Source organism: Leptosomus discolor, chromosome 1 (genome assembly GCF_034619465.1).
Source record: "Leptosomus discolor isolate bLepDis1 chromosome 1, bLepDis1.hap2, whole genome shotgun sequence".
Taxonomy (NCBI): domain Eukaryota; kingdom Metazoa; phylum Chordata; class Aves; order Leptosomiformes; family Leptosomidae; genus Leptosomus; species Leptosomus discolor.
Window position 1 is genome coordinate 97,488,344 of NC_141391.1, and position 16,534 is coordinate 97,504,877.

Sequence of the window (16,534 nt, forward strand, 5' to 3'; positions counted from 1 at the left end):
ACTCCAAATCCCACGGTCACCATTAATTCAGAAAACAAAACAAGCCCAAACAGATTCAAGATTATCATACACGTGTGATGTGACACAGGGCAAACAACACTCAAGACTGAAGTAATATTTTGAAATTAAACAGCCTTGAGCAGTTAGCAGGAGATACGATGAGAACTCTATGCTGTTTTAATACTAGTGGATCTGTTCTCTGTGGTATGTGCTGATCAGTAACGCACTGCTTCCAAACTATACTATCTGTTCTCTTGCATTACAGAAGTTTTAAGACCTTGCCTGAAAATAAAAAAGTATCAGTGTACACACAAATAGGATTTCATCTGCAGCCATGACAACACAGCCTTTCCAAAATTACTCTAACCCGATGAACATCCGTCAATTAATTTAAGAAGGGCTGTCTTTTCCTGGCTCATTAATAAAAAAAAGTTGGAAATCAACAAACATTACGTTGGCTTTAGCAAGAGGAAACATTCAATGGCTCCTGTTGTAAAAGTGAGTGTAGTGCTCTTGACAGAAACCAGTGTATTCAGTCATCTGAAGACGCACGTGGCCATGGTCAATGACCTTTTTCTCCCCCCACCCCCCAGTCCCCCAACAAAGCAAGAAAAATTAGTTTCTTCTTCCACCCTGCCCCAGATTTTCTCCCATAGTTTGACTACAGTAATCCTTAAACAGGCAGAAAGTTGATGCGTTCTTGTCAGTTTGATGCCTCCAACTTCTTCATTCTTGGCTCAAGTTTTATTCATTAATATTAGTCATCAGTTATTAAGAAAAAGATAGTTTCTAAGTGTTTGTTGTTGTTTTTTAACTGAAGTTAATCAGATACCATAGTCTGGTTATATGTGCTGAACTGCAGCTGTCAGTTATTCCTTTTTCTTGAATTCTTGGTTGCCATAGCTGGAGCCTTTTTCTATTTCAGTTACTCCTATCAGTCTACGAACTCCAAAGGAAGCTTTAAAATACAACAGAGAAATGAGAGGCATATTAGAAACCAGTTTAAGAATTTAGGAAGTTACATGTAAGCACACAGGCAGAACCAACATGAGTGAACCCCATCCTGAAGATAGTAGTGACTACAGACCAACAGTGCGCTCCACAAGGCTGCACATGGATCACAGGTCAGATGTCACAAAAAGAGGAGGACAATCCAGATTTAAAAATATAATTAATGCTTCTAAAAATGTAATTAATACTTCTTGATTAACAGGACAGGTAGTATGAACACTGAAGCATATCCATCCCCTTTTTTTTTGTTAGGGGGGAGGGCTGGGGGCTCAGGTTTTTCGTATTTTTTTGTTTGGTTGGTTTTGTGTTTGTTTTAATTCACAGACAAGGTGTGCAGTAAAACTATTTTCTCCTTCAGGCACCATAATAATGGGCTACAAGACTCACTTGCTATTGATTGTTATAGATATTGCTGAAGATAAGAAGGCAGGCCTGCCTGAACCAAAGCTTTCGAAGTAATAAAAATGCTATACAATATAAAGACTACAGAGTGAGCTCCAAGTACTCTTCTGCAAGCCCCACTCATAGTAATTAATACACAGAATTTACTGGAGGTAACAGATCCTGTTACAAGTCACTCTGGGCGTAGCATCTTCTCTGCTTTTATTACCTGCTCCAACAAGTCCCAGGAATGCAAGGATAAGGAGAGGTGATCCACTTGCAAAAACTCCAAAGCCAAATGTGAAGAGAGGAGAGAGGAGAACTGTGGCCCAAAAAAGAAAGTTTAGGAGAGTCCATGGTCTCCTAGGAGGTTTGAACTGCTGGCCAGGAAATATGCCTTCCTGATTATACATTTCTTGCAAAGCATCCTGGGAGAAAGAGAAGATAGAAGAAAACACAATGCTTGCAGCAAGCAATCCAAGACCAGTCGACTTCAGGACAACATCAAAAACAGCATCTGCAGTAAACACCCATCAAGAGTACACAGCATCCATTGCCATCTGCTGTCATTTACTGGGCATTTCTGTTGACTGCCAAGGCTACTGGATTAGCCCTTTGAAGGCAATCTTGGCCACTATCAGAAACTGAAACCCTATCAGCCTCTCCGCTACCAAATACCTTCATCTCTTCTCTTAATTGCTCAGGAATTTAGGGCAGCATCAGGCCAGAGGCCAATTCAGACACTACCTGCCTATTTGCTGGATGTTTTTTCTTCCAGAAAGGTCAGCGTGATTTAGCAAAGCACAGCAGAAAAACGCTGAATATACAGCCAGAAGAGGCAGGCAAAGCACAAGTTAACCAGCATTAGATAGCACTGTGCTAGCCATAACCCCAAGACTTCAACAGAGCAGTTGCATCATGAGCTGGGCCTGCAGAGAGGTGCAATCATGAAACACGTGACTCAAAGGAGCAGCATGCCCGCAGTCTTCCCTCCATCTGCAAGAACGTTCTGTAAGGTTTCCAAGCCATTACCAAGGACGGCTCAAGTTTGGCTATTTCTTATTTTTCCCCACTTAAGCTGTTTTTCTTTTAACTTCCCTTACAAAGGGCTGGGAAGTGCAAGGCGGTCCTTGCCAATAACACAGCCTTTAGAGGACGTACCTCTGCGCAGGAAGAGCACTTTAAGGATTCCAGTTACACCGTATTGCTACCACCATATGATCAATATATAAAAACGCCCACATATATAAGTAATACCTCCCCAGCAACACCTCACACCAAAGCTGTACGGAGGTACAGCTGCCACCAGCAAGGAACACCAAGCCCTCCACCCGCAAGTAAAGCGGGACATTCTGCCCAAGGAATGGCGCCAAGCAGAGTGAATGCTCCGTGCTGCATCTGCTTAGCTCTGCATCTACTGTCCAACAGAGCAGGAGTCAAGCAGAGAAAGACCACCCCTGTAACATGCACCTTAACATCTGCTCCTCCAGCCAGGCAGTGTCAGAAGGAATTCGTGCATCTAAGAGCCTTTTCACAAGGGAATTACGTAACGGCATGCCCCTGATAGCAGGAGGCGGGATTCAAGGATCCCAATTTCCCAATTTTTTATTTTTAAGCTAATCCCATATTACACTAACTGACCCACAAGCCACTCTGATACAACTGCTAGTGGGAGGTGGAGGGAGAAGATGATGGTAGCTACTGCTTTTTGTAAGATAAATTCTCTCCCCTTAATTGAATTAGGTAATTGAATTATTCAACCAAAAGACTAAAATGTTGTGGAAGTTGCAGTATCTGAGAATTAGAGCTTAGGTGTTCAAACAAATTGGGTTACAATGAACAAAATGAAACTCAGAACAACCTGTTGCCTACCTACAGGCTAAGCGTAAGCTTGGCAATGCTGCAGCAGAGGTCATCATAGCAGAAGAAAGCCCAAGATAGCTAAAGTTTCTGTGCTCCTCTGTTTTCCCACAAAGATAAGCAACACAAAAAATCAAGATACACATTTCAAGTTCAACAATCCACCAGCTAGGGCTAGGCAACAGCCCATCCCCTTCACAGAACTGTTAAATCTGTGGTCAAGAAATTAGCCACCTAAGAAAAAAAAAAGACATGAGGAAAAGCTTTGAGCAGTTTGAAGACATGCTGGCCATGCGCTACATCAGTCCCTGGCAGCAGTTCCCAGGGACTGTCTGTACCATGTCAAACACCACTGCAGAGGTATTACCAGGAGGCAGAAGGAAAGTGACAGTGAAAGAAACATGAAAGCAAAGGACAATTGCAGCTAAGAGCCGGGACCGGCTGTCCCTAACAGACAGTTGTCACTCTTATCGAGTGCCTAAAAACACCCACAGGAAAAAATGGAGCTTTTAAAAATGTATGACAGAGACCCAAGGGCTGAAGAATATAAAAAGACAGTGGATTACTACTAGTCTTTCGCAACTCAGGCACATCTCTAAATCCCATTATGCTTCCTGGCAATTTGAGACCTTTCACTAGCCAGCCCTCTGTGGCCAAGGGGCTCTTCTGTACTGCTCTTTCCAGCAGTTTGAGAAATGGCTGCCTAGTTATACATAATATTTCCATCTCTTCTCTCCATCCTGTGGAATTGTGTGCCTTAATACACTACACCCGTGCCTTAATACACTACACCCCTGTGAAAGTCCCAAAAGATAGAAAAGAAAGCAAAGCTGTTTACCTTTTCCTGGTAAAGCTTATGAAGCCAGTTTGCAGCTTCCTTTTCATCTTGAGGGATATCTTCCAGAGGAAATCTCCTAGTGTAGCAGAGAGATTAAAAAAGGAGGGGAAAAAAAAAAAAAGAATTAAGTGAAAATCCCAGTTATTTGACTTCAGAGCTCTACTAGGGAAGATCTTCCATTCAATGAAGGGCATAAGCTACAGGTAATACTGTCACTGATGGCAGAGGTCTTAAATGCAGAGAAGAACGGGGACTTAAATAACACCTGATTCTCCACCTAAAAACTCAGATTCCTAAGACAAAAGAAACTGTACAAGCTCCTATTAATTTCAAGGCACAGCAGCAAAACAAGCATTTCCCATTCAAACACTTTTTCCTTGATCAGAACCACCACCACCAGTTGATTCCTAGTAAGCTCAGACTGAGTAACCCAGAGCTGGGAAAAGACAAGCAAGTGGCCAACTCCAGGATAACTGTTTGTTACATTTTGTTAGTAAAAACTCCATTTTGGAAGGAATGGGAGGGGTGGTTAAAAATTCGCTTTGTACCAACTCTAAGGAAAACATCACCTTCCACAGCATCAGCACTTATCTCTCCTCGCCCCTCCAGCCCTACAGACTGAGGCATGCAATTCTGGGTGCATACGAAAATTATGCCCAACTCCAGGTACTGACCTGACCTCACCGAGAACGAGCACCTTTTAAGAGCCAACCATTTTCCTGCGTTCTTTTATTTTCCAAGACAGGCCACTAACACGCTCACAAGAGTATTTCCTCGTTTCTCAGTGGCACACATCTCAGTCCTGGATCAATTCAGAAAGAAGTTGCTCGGTTTGTAGAGGGCAGGCACACACCTTACCCTCAGCTCGAACATGTTTTGGTACACTTGGACTGTCAGGAGGGCATAAGAACAGAAGGTTGACCTCTGGGAGGGCTCTAAACACAGTGATCCCAGATACAACTTATTTGCTACTGTTCAGCCAGGGAATAATTTCCACAGCACAAACTAAAGCCTTGGAGTCTGCAGCAGCAGAAGAAAGATATTTGAATACATTTCTAATAATTTCTGCATCCCATAAACGAATTGAACACCAGATTTTACAGATTTACTTTCATTAGCTCTAACAGGAGGAGCTGTTCAATTAATATAAATAATTCTCAATAAAAGCTCAGTAAAAAGTCATTTGCTGAAAGCTCTCTGGTAAAGTTGTCGTTGTATTGCTATCACCACTAGAGGGTATTCACAGCAACAACATTGGGTAATTTAGCCGATTATTTTCTCTGGAGCCAGTCAGGAGAAAGACTGGATCCTCTGCAGAGAGCTAATCTTCTTACTGCTGCACAGGTAACTGCATACTCATATACCAAGAACAGGAGCTTACACGCTTCCTTTCTCTGTGCTAAGCTAAGTCTGCTGGCACATTAAGGACGCGTTCAATTTTCAGCAAAAAGACTGTAAAAATAGTTTCCTTATTCTCATAGCTTCCTCTCCAAAACAGAGAAAAAGCTTCAAGTGTAGAAAAGCACCTTGAGAATGTTGCTTCAGTCCACAAACATATTTTAAATAAAAATTATCTGAACATAGTCATTAGTTTCTTTAATAGGGGACACTTAGTAACTGGACCTGGCAACATCATCCTCAACAGAATTCTACAAACGCAAACTTCTTCTAACAACTACTAAAAACTTCATTTCTCTTCTTTGCTCCCACTACCTCACCAATAAATAAAACCAACTTGCATCTCCATTAGCAAGCCATAGGATATTAAACTGAATGCAGCCGCTTGTCAAGGTATAATGATACAGACGTACATCCGTGCATGTGCACCCCAGATCCAGCCAGACACTCTCCATGCATCAGCCATCAGTACGGAGTTAACAGATGGCGACCGCCTGACCAGCTGTTTTGCTAGCTGGTAAGCTGTCTGCTCACTTTCCTCTTCAGGGTTATGTCTGGCAAGTGTCAATAGTCAAAACGAAACCCCTTGCAAATCAGTGACCCCCTCTCTCTCCCCATCTCACTCCGCAGCCTTCTTTCCAACTGGAAGACTAAACCGTTGTGAAGATGCAGCATCGGAGAACAGAACTGGAACACGTGTCCTTCCCTTCCCCATCAGGGCTGCAGCCCTCTGCCTCCCCTGGGATAGCACTTCTGCCAAAAAACTGTTGCTGCTGTACCTTGACACAACGCATAATCAGAGTGATTCCCCACAAACTTTCACTGTTGGAGGCTCTGGCAGGACACACCTGCTTTCATTAGAAGGACAACATAGAGAGCCAGTGCCATGCATCTGCAACGCACAGACCCAAGATCAGAGGGAAAAGGTGTGTGTGGGGGGGAAGTAGCAAGGCTTTCTTTTTTTTTCTTTTAAAAACCAAGCATCAACCTCATCACTAGAACATAGCAACGTTTTCCAAAGTGTTGGTGAAGTCCCCAGAGAAGCAGAAGTGAACTGTCAAAAGAACTGTGGAAAGAACAACCAGGTCGTTTGTCAGGTCCAAACATAAAAGAGAAAAGAAGAAATTCAACAGGAAAGGGAAGTCTTTATGATCACAAGGAAGCCTTTAAAGCATAAGGCAACAAGGAGAAAGCCAGAAAGAAAAAGCCTATGTGTGTTCGCATGCATGTGTGTATGTGCTGCATGGAGTTAGGTGTTAGCAGTTACTCTTTCAGGCCAAAGAGTAATGAGGAATGCGAGGAATGTCCTACCTCATTCATACAATGTCTGAACTTCAGCATTATTTAACTTCTAATCTGCTAACCAAACCAAGTGAGAGAAAGAGAGAAACCGGCACAGGATGGAGGCTTTACACTACCTACTCCAAGTGACTACTGAAGTTTGGACAGGCTATTTGTACTATGCATATGCTCGCAGGGGACTGGGAAGGGGGCAGAACAGTTGGTTTCCTGTTCCCAGCAGAGAAGAGAAAAAGGCAGACGAGTGTCCTCACTGCACAAAACAGGGAAACCCTGGAATAACAGTGGTCACACCCAGGCTTAAAAAGTCTGTCCAGTGCTCTCTGACTTGCTGGCTGATATCATGCGACCTCACACAAAAGCAAACTGAAGCAGGGGGGAAACGGGGAGGCCTTTGTGGCCTGCAGAGAAACTTGAAGGACAAGGAAAAGGGGAATACAGGAAAGGACATTTCCCTATAAAATCTGAATACACTTCAACGTGTCAAAGCGTGCATCTTAAGGCTCACCTCCATCATTATATGCTCACCTTACGCACATATCTGCTTCATATTTCTTTCCATAAAGAATTCCTAATAAAGATGGGTTCTTGTTTCCTCTGAAATTTAGTGTTACATCGTACACTGCTGAAACTGTGGCAAAAAAGAAAATATGGCTGTTATAGCATTAATTCTAGCAACCACGCTGCTGGCAACCTCGCATTAGGCAGCAACAGACCCTTTTGCAAGCCTTACATTAACAATGTCAGGTAGCAGAGTCCTTCACTACTTTGTGTTTACACCTTGTATTTATCTGTATCAGCTACCTGACATTCTCAACTACACATAGCACATGTGTTATCAAAACACAAGAGGACTTGATGAACTAAGCAACAATAACATACATTAAAGTTTTCTTACTTTTTAAGACTGGTATCCGAGAGTTATGTGGCAATTTTCAAATAATAGTTGACATATCGAACGCTTGTTACTGCCAACTCACTAATTGTAATGGACATAATGAACAACATAGTATACTACCCTTTGCAACTAACGCAAAGAACAAGTAGCAGCTTGCCAGTACCTGTTCCCCTGAGACACTGGACAGCAGTGGTGAAACCTTTGGTTCTGGGCAACAGGTGGTATTTCAGTTTAGGCAACCCCTTGGATTCAGCTACCTCCATACTGATACGATGCTTGGTCTCTGTAAAACGAGTTCCTTCACAGTACAGGAGAAACTAGTACAATGAGGCAAAAGGCAAAAACAAGGACATCTTGAGATCAAAAGAACCACAAATTTTCAGTATTCTGCTCAGCAAGATAAACATACATCCATGCATGCGCACACCCTTCAATTGTCTCATCAAGTGTTAGGCATAAGCACTACCTCACAACTCATTGACAATTATATTTAATTTTAACTCTGGTACCAAATTTAAGGTGATTAAAAGTCTAAACAGCTACACTTGAAACATTTACTTAAAAAAGGAAAAATTCCTGAAGGCTTTGGCTGGCTAGTGATGGACTAATCTACAAATCAGAAAAAGCAATCCAAATATCAGTACGTGACCACTTTAGGAAAAAACATATTAATCACTAGCTACCTCATTTAAAAATCGTATTGCGCAACCAGAATTACTCATCTGAAGACAGGCTGGTTTGTCTGAAAGGTTTTCTGATTTTTTTTTTTTTTTTTTTTTTTTTTAATCAGCTGTGTTCATATGGTGTCTTTCCCTAAACCTTTACCTTGTTCATCCTGTAAGGCACCAATCTCACCGTGGTATCCTGAGTAACTAGTAAAGACGTAAATCCTCCCATACTGACTTCAAGCAGCACAAAACACCTATCTGTCCTTCTCCAGCCTCTATATTGCCTCCGCTCTAGTTGAGAGAGAGACCAGAAGCAATGCAAACCCAAGAACAGACAACTAAAGCCCTTCTGAGGGCCCTAGGGTGAATTTCTGTTTATCCCCGGCCTTTTTTGAAAGGTGGACATTGTTCCCATTGCGCCAGCAACGGAAACATTGCTGCACTTGAACGCCCAAACCTCTGCACCCCAGGCAAGCAATGGAGCAGGAGAAGGGCAGGCTGCTACTACCCTCTCACAGCAGCATCACGCAACACTGTAATGTTGCAATTCAAAAGAAAGACTTGTCAAATGCATCGCTATACATCTGCTCTTCGTCAGTACTGTGGTTGCTTGACCTCTTCTCTGTAGTGCATCCACATGCTGCGCCCCACAAAAGGTAAGTTAAATGAATATTAAAACTGCAAAGCCATAGACACGAGAGTTAGACCTGCCAGAGGGCAGTGAGAGAACAGGAACTGATCCTGCTATCTTCGTTTGGCCCTTGAGGGCACGTTCACTGTGAAAGCCTGACCAAGCATCACCACCAAGCGGTGAGGACAGCACAAGGTACAGAGTGTGGCACCTCAATCTTAACCCCAGTCTGCAATGTGAGCCCTTCCCTCTATACCAAATTCTCACCCTCTTTACTCAACGGTGCAGTGATCCTTCTGGACCAGGCATGCGAGCGAGGCACAGACTGCGCTGCAGCGCACGTGTGACAAAGACCTCATGAAGGAAGGTTGCGCAGACAGCCCTAACTGTGGCATTTAGAATGCACAAAAAATAGGAAATTGATTTACTCAAGTCAATTTTAATCATGATTTAAATTACCAAGCAGGAAGTCTTGATTTAAATAATCAATGCTAACTACATTCTGCATTTATATTTTCTAGTTGTTTTCCCTAGGGACTAGTCCTTGGTTCTTAATCGTAGAATCATTAAAATGTATAGATTTGCAAGTACAGTCTGGAGATTTTTTTATTGGTAGGGGTTTTTTTCTTTTTTTCCAATACAGATCAGGAAGATATATTAAATGCAGTTCATATCCATATATTCAACAAATTAAGTAATTTAAAACACATTCTCCAGATTCTTATTTTTTTTATCTTTGTAACTATAGAAAATCACTAATCACGCATTCACAATGCACTAGTTAAGGCTTACTATTTCACTGTTCCTTTTAACAAGCTGTACTGGGTCATATTGAAAAATGACTTAAAAATGCACAAAAAGCCTCTTAAAATGTTTTACGAGCCAAACAACTGTACATTACATGTGCTGCTACAAAAGCAAACCAGTAAATTTATCAAAATGTTTGCATCCAAAACTAAAAGGTTAATCAGTTGATCCTACCACCGTGTTGCTGCAGTAAAATCTAACATTGCACATAATGAAACATAGATGTTCCACCCTTTGCTTCAAGTAATGTCAAAATAAAAAGGAATAGCATAACTGCAAAAGCAGATGTAAGCTTGCCATATGTTCTTATAGAGACTTTTTGGAAATCAATAATTTCACAGATCAATGAACACACTAACAAGAACTTCCTATCAAAATCCATCGTCTGTGCATATCCCCCCGATTCACTCACTTCTCCAGAAAAGACTTTTTTATGTGTCTTTTGAGCCTACCTCAGAAAATGTACCTTAAGGTTACATAGATTCAGTAGTCAAATACGGGTGGTTATTTTTTTAAAAAGGTAAAAATAAGTTCAGACAAAATTAACAAGAATTATACAAGCCTGACTTATAAATTACTGCCAAGCTTCTAACATCTACGCAAGCTTCTGGACTGTTTCCCAAATGACTTCCCTTACCAACAGGCAAACAGAGCAACACTTTACCAGCACATCCCAAAAGACCTCCTGAACCAGAGCACACACCTTCCTTGACAACACTTGCTAGTGAGCAGATCTTCTCCCGATACATAAGGCTACAGTACCACACGAGTATCTCTGTCACCATTTTGCTTCTAGCAGTCAGTGCTAGAGGGGGAACTCAACACTTACCCACATATATTCAGGATAATCAGCCAAACGTTTTAATCCTTCAATAACTGTATCTCGGTCTTCTTCCCATTTCCTTTTGCAGAAAACAATCTCAAGGAAGTACCACGTCCAGCCGATTAGGGGCACATACAGTAGCTCTCTCTTAGCAAGAACTTTGGAACTCTTGGAGAAAAACAAAAAACAAGAATCCAAGATTGTCATTTCCTGATTTGTACAATGAGATTAAAGACATTACAGTTAAAATGATGAAGAGCTGATGGACTTATGTCTGGAAACTCAAATGCAAAGAAACTGTACGTGCACAGGTTTTAAACAGACCTATCATCCTCCAGATGAAGGGAAAGCTTGTGGCCCCACGTACCCCTAGCACTCCAAAGCGCTCTGTCATGGTCCAGCCACACAAGAAGTCAATTTCAAAGTTGTGATTCAAGATGATGATGACATGTTCTTTCCCAAAGGTGTTCACTGTGGCCTCGTCTGAGAACAAGGTGCACTCTGTGCCTGACCACCATTCCAGCAGCATTACCAACTCTAACAAACATGATGAAGACAGAAAGAGGAGTTAGGGGTGCCACTTACAGAAAACATTTAGTATTTTATCTCCAGCCCCGTTTGGTGCCTAGCTTCTTCTGACTCCCAACAACACTGTCACCTTTTCAATCCAACCCAGTAGAGATGAAATGAGAGCTTGGATGGGTATAGACCAAATCACACCATCATCCTTAAGCAGTATTCAGGGCACCAGATATATGCATTAAGGATAATTTAGCAAGTTTTTAACAGTGACAAATTTGGGCATTATATTACGAATGTGAAATTTCATGATCACTGAGAAAAAATGCCAAAACTTTGTGCCTGAAAACAGACAGATGAGCCGTTGATTGCTCTACTAAATGAGTACAGTTTGTCCCAGGTGAAATACAAATTATGCATAGATGTGGTCTAATGCTTTTACTCCACACGAAACAAGCTTTATGGAGGTAAACAAACCAATAAAGGGCTTTTAAAAGGATACAGTGCCATATATCTTACGCAGTAGACTTTAATATTAGAACACAGGACTCCAATCACTCTCTATTATGGTCATCAACACAGTCAGAAGCACCAGAGAATCAAGCTAATTTACCAAAATACCCAGGAAAAAACAGGAATGTGTGTTTCTTTCCCTGCAAAAGCAAGAATGAGCCCTTTCCCTTCTGTCTTCTCCAGCTTTTCAATATCCCAGCGTCACTCTTACTCCACCCTGCACATTTCCTTCATCACCCACTCTTCTTATTTTCCACCTCCCCTTTTTTCATCTTAAGAAAAAAATCCTTCCAGTTAAATTCAGCACACACTGAATGCAGTTGCTATGGTTAGCCTATTTCTCTCATTTCAGTACAACGATGCAGATGGAAGGCATTGCTTGTACCATGGGACAACTATAAAAAGTATGAGGATAGTTCATTTTCACAGCAGGAAGATTTGCGTCCATGCAAACTGTAGTCATTAGTATTTTCTCATTTCAATGAGATATGGCTGCAATCAAAACTTGGTTGCACAAAAACGGCAGTTAAAAATTCCAACTCTTCCCACGTTACCACAACAAAGTGGCAGGGTCAAAACGGGAAGGCGCCGCCTCGCTCCTCTACATCAGGTTCTGCCACGCGGTATTTCAACTTTCCGCTGGGAGGCCCTGGTTTTGCAAAATGGAGCAGCACCCTCCTGCACAAGGGCTTCTGATCAGTGGGATCACGACAGGGTAGTCTATCCTGATACTCCTAAATAAGAGCGGGTCCAATTTTGCACCACACCAGAGAGAAGGCAAACACAGTATTTAAGTGAATGACAGAGAAAACCAATCCTGGTCTGCTGAAGACCCACTCATTTGGAGACATGGCAAAGTAGTGCAACTTGCTGGTCAAGAGAGTGTAACCCTGGTCAACTGGAAATACAGCAGAGGAAAGACAGAGTAATAGTTTATACCAACTAAGGTTTCTCTCATTGCTTTCCAGCTTTGTCTCCTTTGTGAATGATGTCATCACTTACCTTTCTTGCTCTGGTTATCCTGGCTCGGTAAAAGGGGGAAGAGGACAGCAAAAAGCTATGCTTTTCCAAGCAGGCAGCCAGGAGAATGGAGTTGTGGTACCAAACACAGTGTTGTACTCTGAGCAATCTTCCTTTTCCATTGCTGCCTACGTACTAAGGAGGAACATCTCCAGTACCTGCTACAGTTGCTGCTTTTGCTTATAAAAAATAAAATAAAATAGGTGTGTTTTCTTCTTCAAAATCAGAAAAAAAATCTGCAGAGGCAGGTATGGATGATTTTCTGCAGAGCATTTCTTGTACCACGCACTCTAAAACAGTGGAGGAAGCTTTGCTGAGATATTTGCCAGAGTTCATACTGAGAGAGGAGGGTTGATGAGCTGGAGAATTAATACGAGGAAACAGATTGTCCTTTACAAGCGTACTGATAAATGATGTAATTATCACCAGGAGTGGGCTCATTTCCTTTCTTTTGGTGTGTGAGTTACACCTATTTTGCGTGGCACCGATCCTGCCGATGCTACAGCAAGCCCATCCTTCTGAACGAAGGGATGCTCAAGCTGGCACTGCTTGGGATACTTCCTGTAGAGGACAAGCAACACCTTGCTACAACAAACCCCCTCCTGCAGACGGCGTTCCCACACACCAAAGCAGGCGGGTTTATGGCCTCGCAAACCACCCAGAAACAAAGCAAACAGGAGGCACAGCACACCTCTCAGTTTAAGTACTAACATTTGAGAGACTATTTTTGCAACCACACTAAACCAAACGTGCTGTGCTCTCCAAAGGTGTGAGTCATCTGAAAGGAGCTGATGTAGGAGAGGCTGAAGGACAGACTACCCGTCATGAATTACACACACTGCAAAGATTTTATGTTGAGGCCAGAGCCCTCAGATGTTTTTTCCCCAAACGTCTGCTATGAACACTGGATAGAGTCTATCTCCTTCCCCTTCTGAAGCTGTGTTTTATGTCTTTGAGAAGGGAGCCTGGTTTGTAGAATGCTATAGTACATAGCGAGACACACGATCACCTCTGTATCTACCCCTGCACGCTGATCCTCTGCCAGACGGGCAGAGCAGCTCCTGTCACAGACAGCTCTGACATGAACACCCCCAGCCTAAAACTAAACAGCTTGGAGTAGTGAGCAAAACGTAGCATCCGGAACAGAACACCAACCGACAGGTTCACTGCCAAAAGGCTTCCACATAATGAAATATATTTCATTATGAATGGCAGCATTTGAACTGCTGCATTTACACGGCTTGCTTAATTCGTTATAAATCACAATTGAAGTGCATATTCTGTCAGCTCTTCCATTACAGGCCATTGGCACTCTGCAGTCCCATATTACATCGACGTTAATTTTCATAGTTTCATTTTTCAATCATTTAATTTATAATAGGCTATACACGAGGGGTTATCCTAGGTACAACCCAATTATCTACCCAGCTTCTCCAAACCTTTTGGTACAATAGTGTAGGTTATTTCCAGTGTATACAAGATAACAGCATTTAAAATGTGATTTTTTCCCATGCACAATGATAACTTGTAGAAATCAAGGGCCTTAACATATAAGCCTTACAGGCACAAGCAGCTCATATCCTCAGAAAAGCAAGACTATTAGTGCAACAACAGTCTTCAGGACGATATCAGATTCTAGATTATCAAAAGCACATTAAGAAACTCTTACAAGCAAATAAAATTTAAAAAAAAATCCCATTTACCCCCACTCTCCTCTGACCAAGTTAATTTTGAAGTTTCTACCTGTAAGCTTGTCTATTACAAAACCTTTTCTCTTGACAGTTTGCCCGCCACTCTCTATTTAATTCCATTTTTTATGTGCTTCTCAGATAAAAAGCACAGGAAGGATAAGGAGAGCAAGCTTAAAAAGAAACCGAACGAGGTATTTGGAGAGTTTTTGTTGGTAGTACTTCACATTGATGATTTAAGAAATGTGGGTGCCTGTCAGTGGACTGCTCAACTGTAATTTAAGTACTCATTTAGGTGACTCATTTACCTGAAGTGGGAGTTGGATGCTGAGCTGAGCACTAAGATAAGTGGCCCTGCATACTGGGAGGGAATGGAGAATGGAAATGAATTAGATGATTCACTGCTGAAACAGGAGGTGACATTTGGACTAAGGAGCCTTCTACACATTCATTTCAGAAATCTAATCCCTGTTAAACTGTATGAGAAGGAAAAAAAAAAGCCATCCACAGGGAGGAAGTTTTGCAAAGGTCTGAAAGAGAAAAGCAAAGCAGCTGCACTCCCTGTAGAGCTGTGCCACGAGAAGAAGAGTAGTGACAAATTGCTCACAAGAGGAGACACTGGCATCACAGATGGAGACTATAGGGTGTAAGAGGACTCTGAAGCTGTCACACAGTTCAGCTATAGAGGCATCTACACTAGATACTTTAGGACAGAAATCTCTCTGCAGACAACACAGTCCACTTGGGCTCCTAAGTAAGTGGTCAATATCGCATGTATCTTCAATACCTGAAGCAGCTTCTGTGAATGCCCCCTTCCCCATCACTTAGCGCAGGCTCTGATGCCAGATGAAGATGGTATTGAGACAGAATCAGCAATTCTTACCAGTCAAGATAGGGCTGGGGGTGGCGAGGAGCTTTATTTCCCACTTGTTTGAATAATGGAGTGACACTATGTATCAGTCCCTTGACTTTTGTATGTTTTCCCGATATTTCAGAAAAGATGGCTGCTTTGAACTGCTCTGAAAGTCTACGTCTAACTTATCACTTCTCTCTCTTGTGTATCTGTGTATGTACACTTTTTCTTTAATTAACAAAAAGAGAAACAAAACCCACTCCCCTCCCCACCCCTCGCATCCCTTTTAAGCATACTCACGGCTCCAAAGCGAATAGGCAAGGCGACAGTTTACTCGGCGATAAAACTGCTTGTTTATGGGCCAGAGGACTAGCGTGCATAGTTGAATGAAGTTAATGATCAGTCCACTCACAACAAAGACGAACCCAATGAGGAGGTGAACTATGAACTGGGTCTTCAGAAAGGCAATGAAGCCCATGATAACCACTCAGAAGCGTGTGCAAGGGCCGTCACTCAGAATAACTGTCCTGAAAGAGAAAGAAAAGAATCAAATGGGGACTGGATTTAGAAGCTCTGAGGAAGAGAGAGCCCTGAAACAGTCCATGCAACTTCAGCAACAGGAACCCAAGCCAATAAATGCTCTGCTCTCCAAACCTGTCTCACTCGGGGCTTCACACGATAAACTGTTGATTGTGCAAATCACTTCCAAAAATAGCAAGGAATCATTATTTACAATTTACAGCCCACTAAGAGGATTATTGTTTGCTGAAGATGAATCTCACACCTCTCTTCAAACAAAGATCATATAATTGGACTTAATGCTGGGAAGAACACGGTGCCCTGCACTCGCAGTGAAGCAGTCGAGCCCCGATCGGTAAACAAGCTGCACGGTGACAGCTGTACCTTCAGGGGTTGTGTCCCTGAACTGCAACGAGAGCCTCAGCCCCGCGCACCCAATAAACGGCATGCCGAGCCTCTGGAGCTGCGTAAATGAACCGATGCCTTCCTGGCCTGCCTTCAAAGCCACTGCTCTGTACACACTTCTCCCAAACAAGCACCGAGCGAGGGCTGCCGGGGGCTAGAGAGATTTTGTTACGTGTTTGCTTTGACTAGAAGAGTACAGCAGTCCATCTGGGGAGCACGCTCTTCATCCTGCAGTGAATTTCGGGATGAAAAGAGCAGGGTTGGTCACGCAGACCATCAGTCTGGCAAACACTAAGGCATGGAAACGGAAATCAGGTATTCCCACATCCAAAACCCATGCTGGAGCAAGTTTAATAACTTCTCACTTTGTCAAGTCACAGTTCCATGGTCAGTTAGTATGGAG

The 16,534-nt window shown here is 42.5% G+C and overlaps 1 protein-coding gene across 1 annotated transcript; it reads right to left on the reverse strand.

Annotated features, from left to right (window-relative positions):
* Positions 1-869: 869 nt before the first annotated feature.
* AGPAT3 (1-acylglycerol-3-phosphate O-acyltransferase 3) lies at positions 870-15,685 on the reverse strand. The gene is made up of 8 exons (XM_009954457.2): positions 15,508-15,685; positions 10,982-11,151; positions 10,621-10,782; positions 7,849-8,002; positions 7,316-7,418; positions 4,091-4,166; positions 1,622-1,820; positions 870-958 (listed from the first exon to the last, which is right to left on the reverse strand). Exons 1-8 carry the CDS (start codon positions 15,683-15,685, stop codon positions 870-872), a joined length of 1,131 nt encoding a protein of 376 aa, XP_009952759.1.
* Between the last annotated feature and the right edge of the window lie 849 nt (positions 15,686-16,534).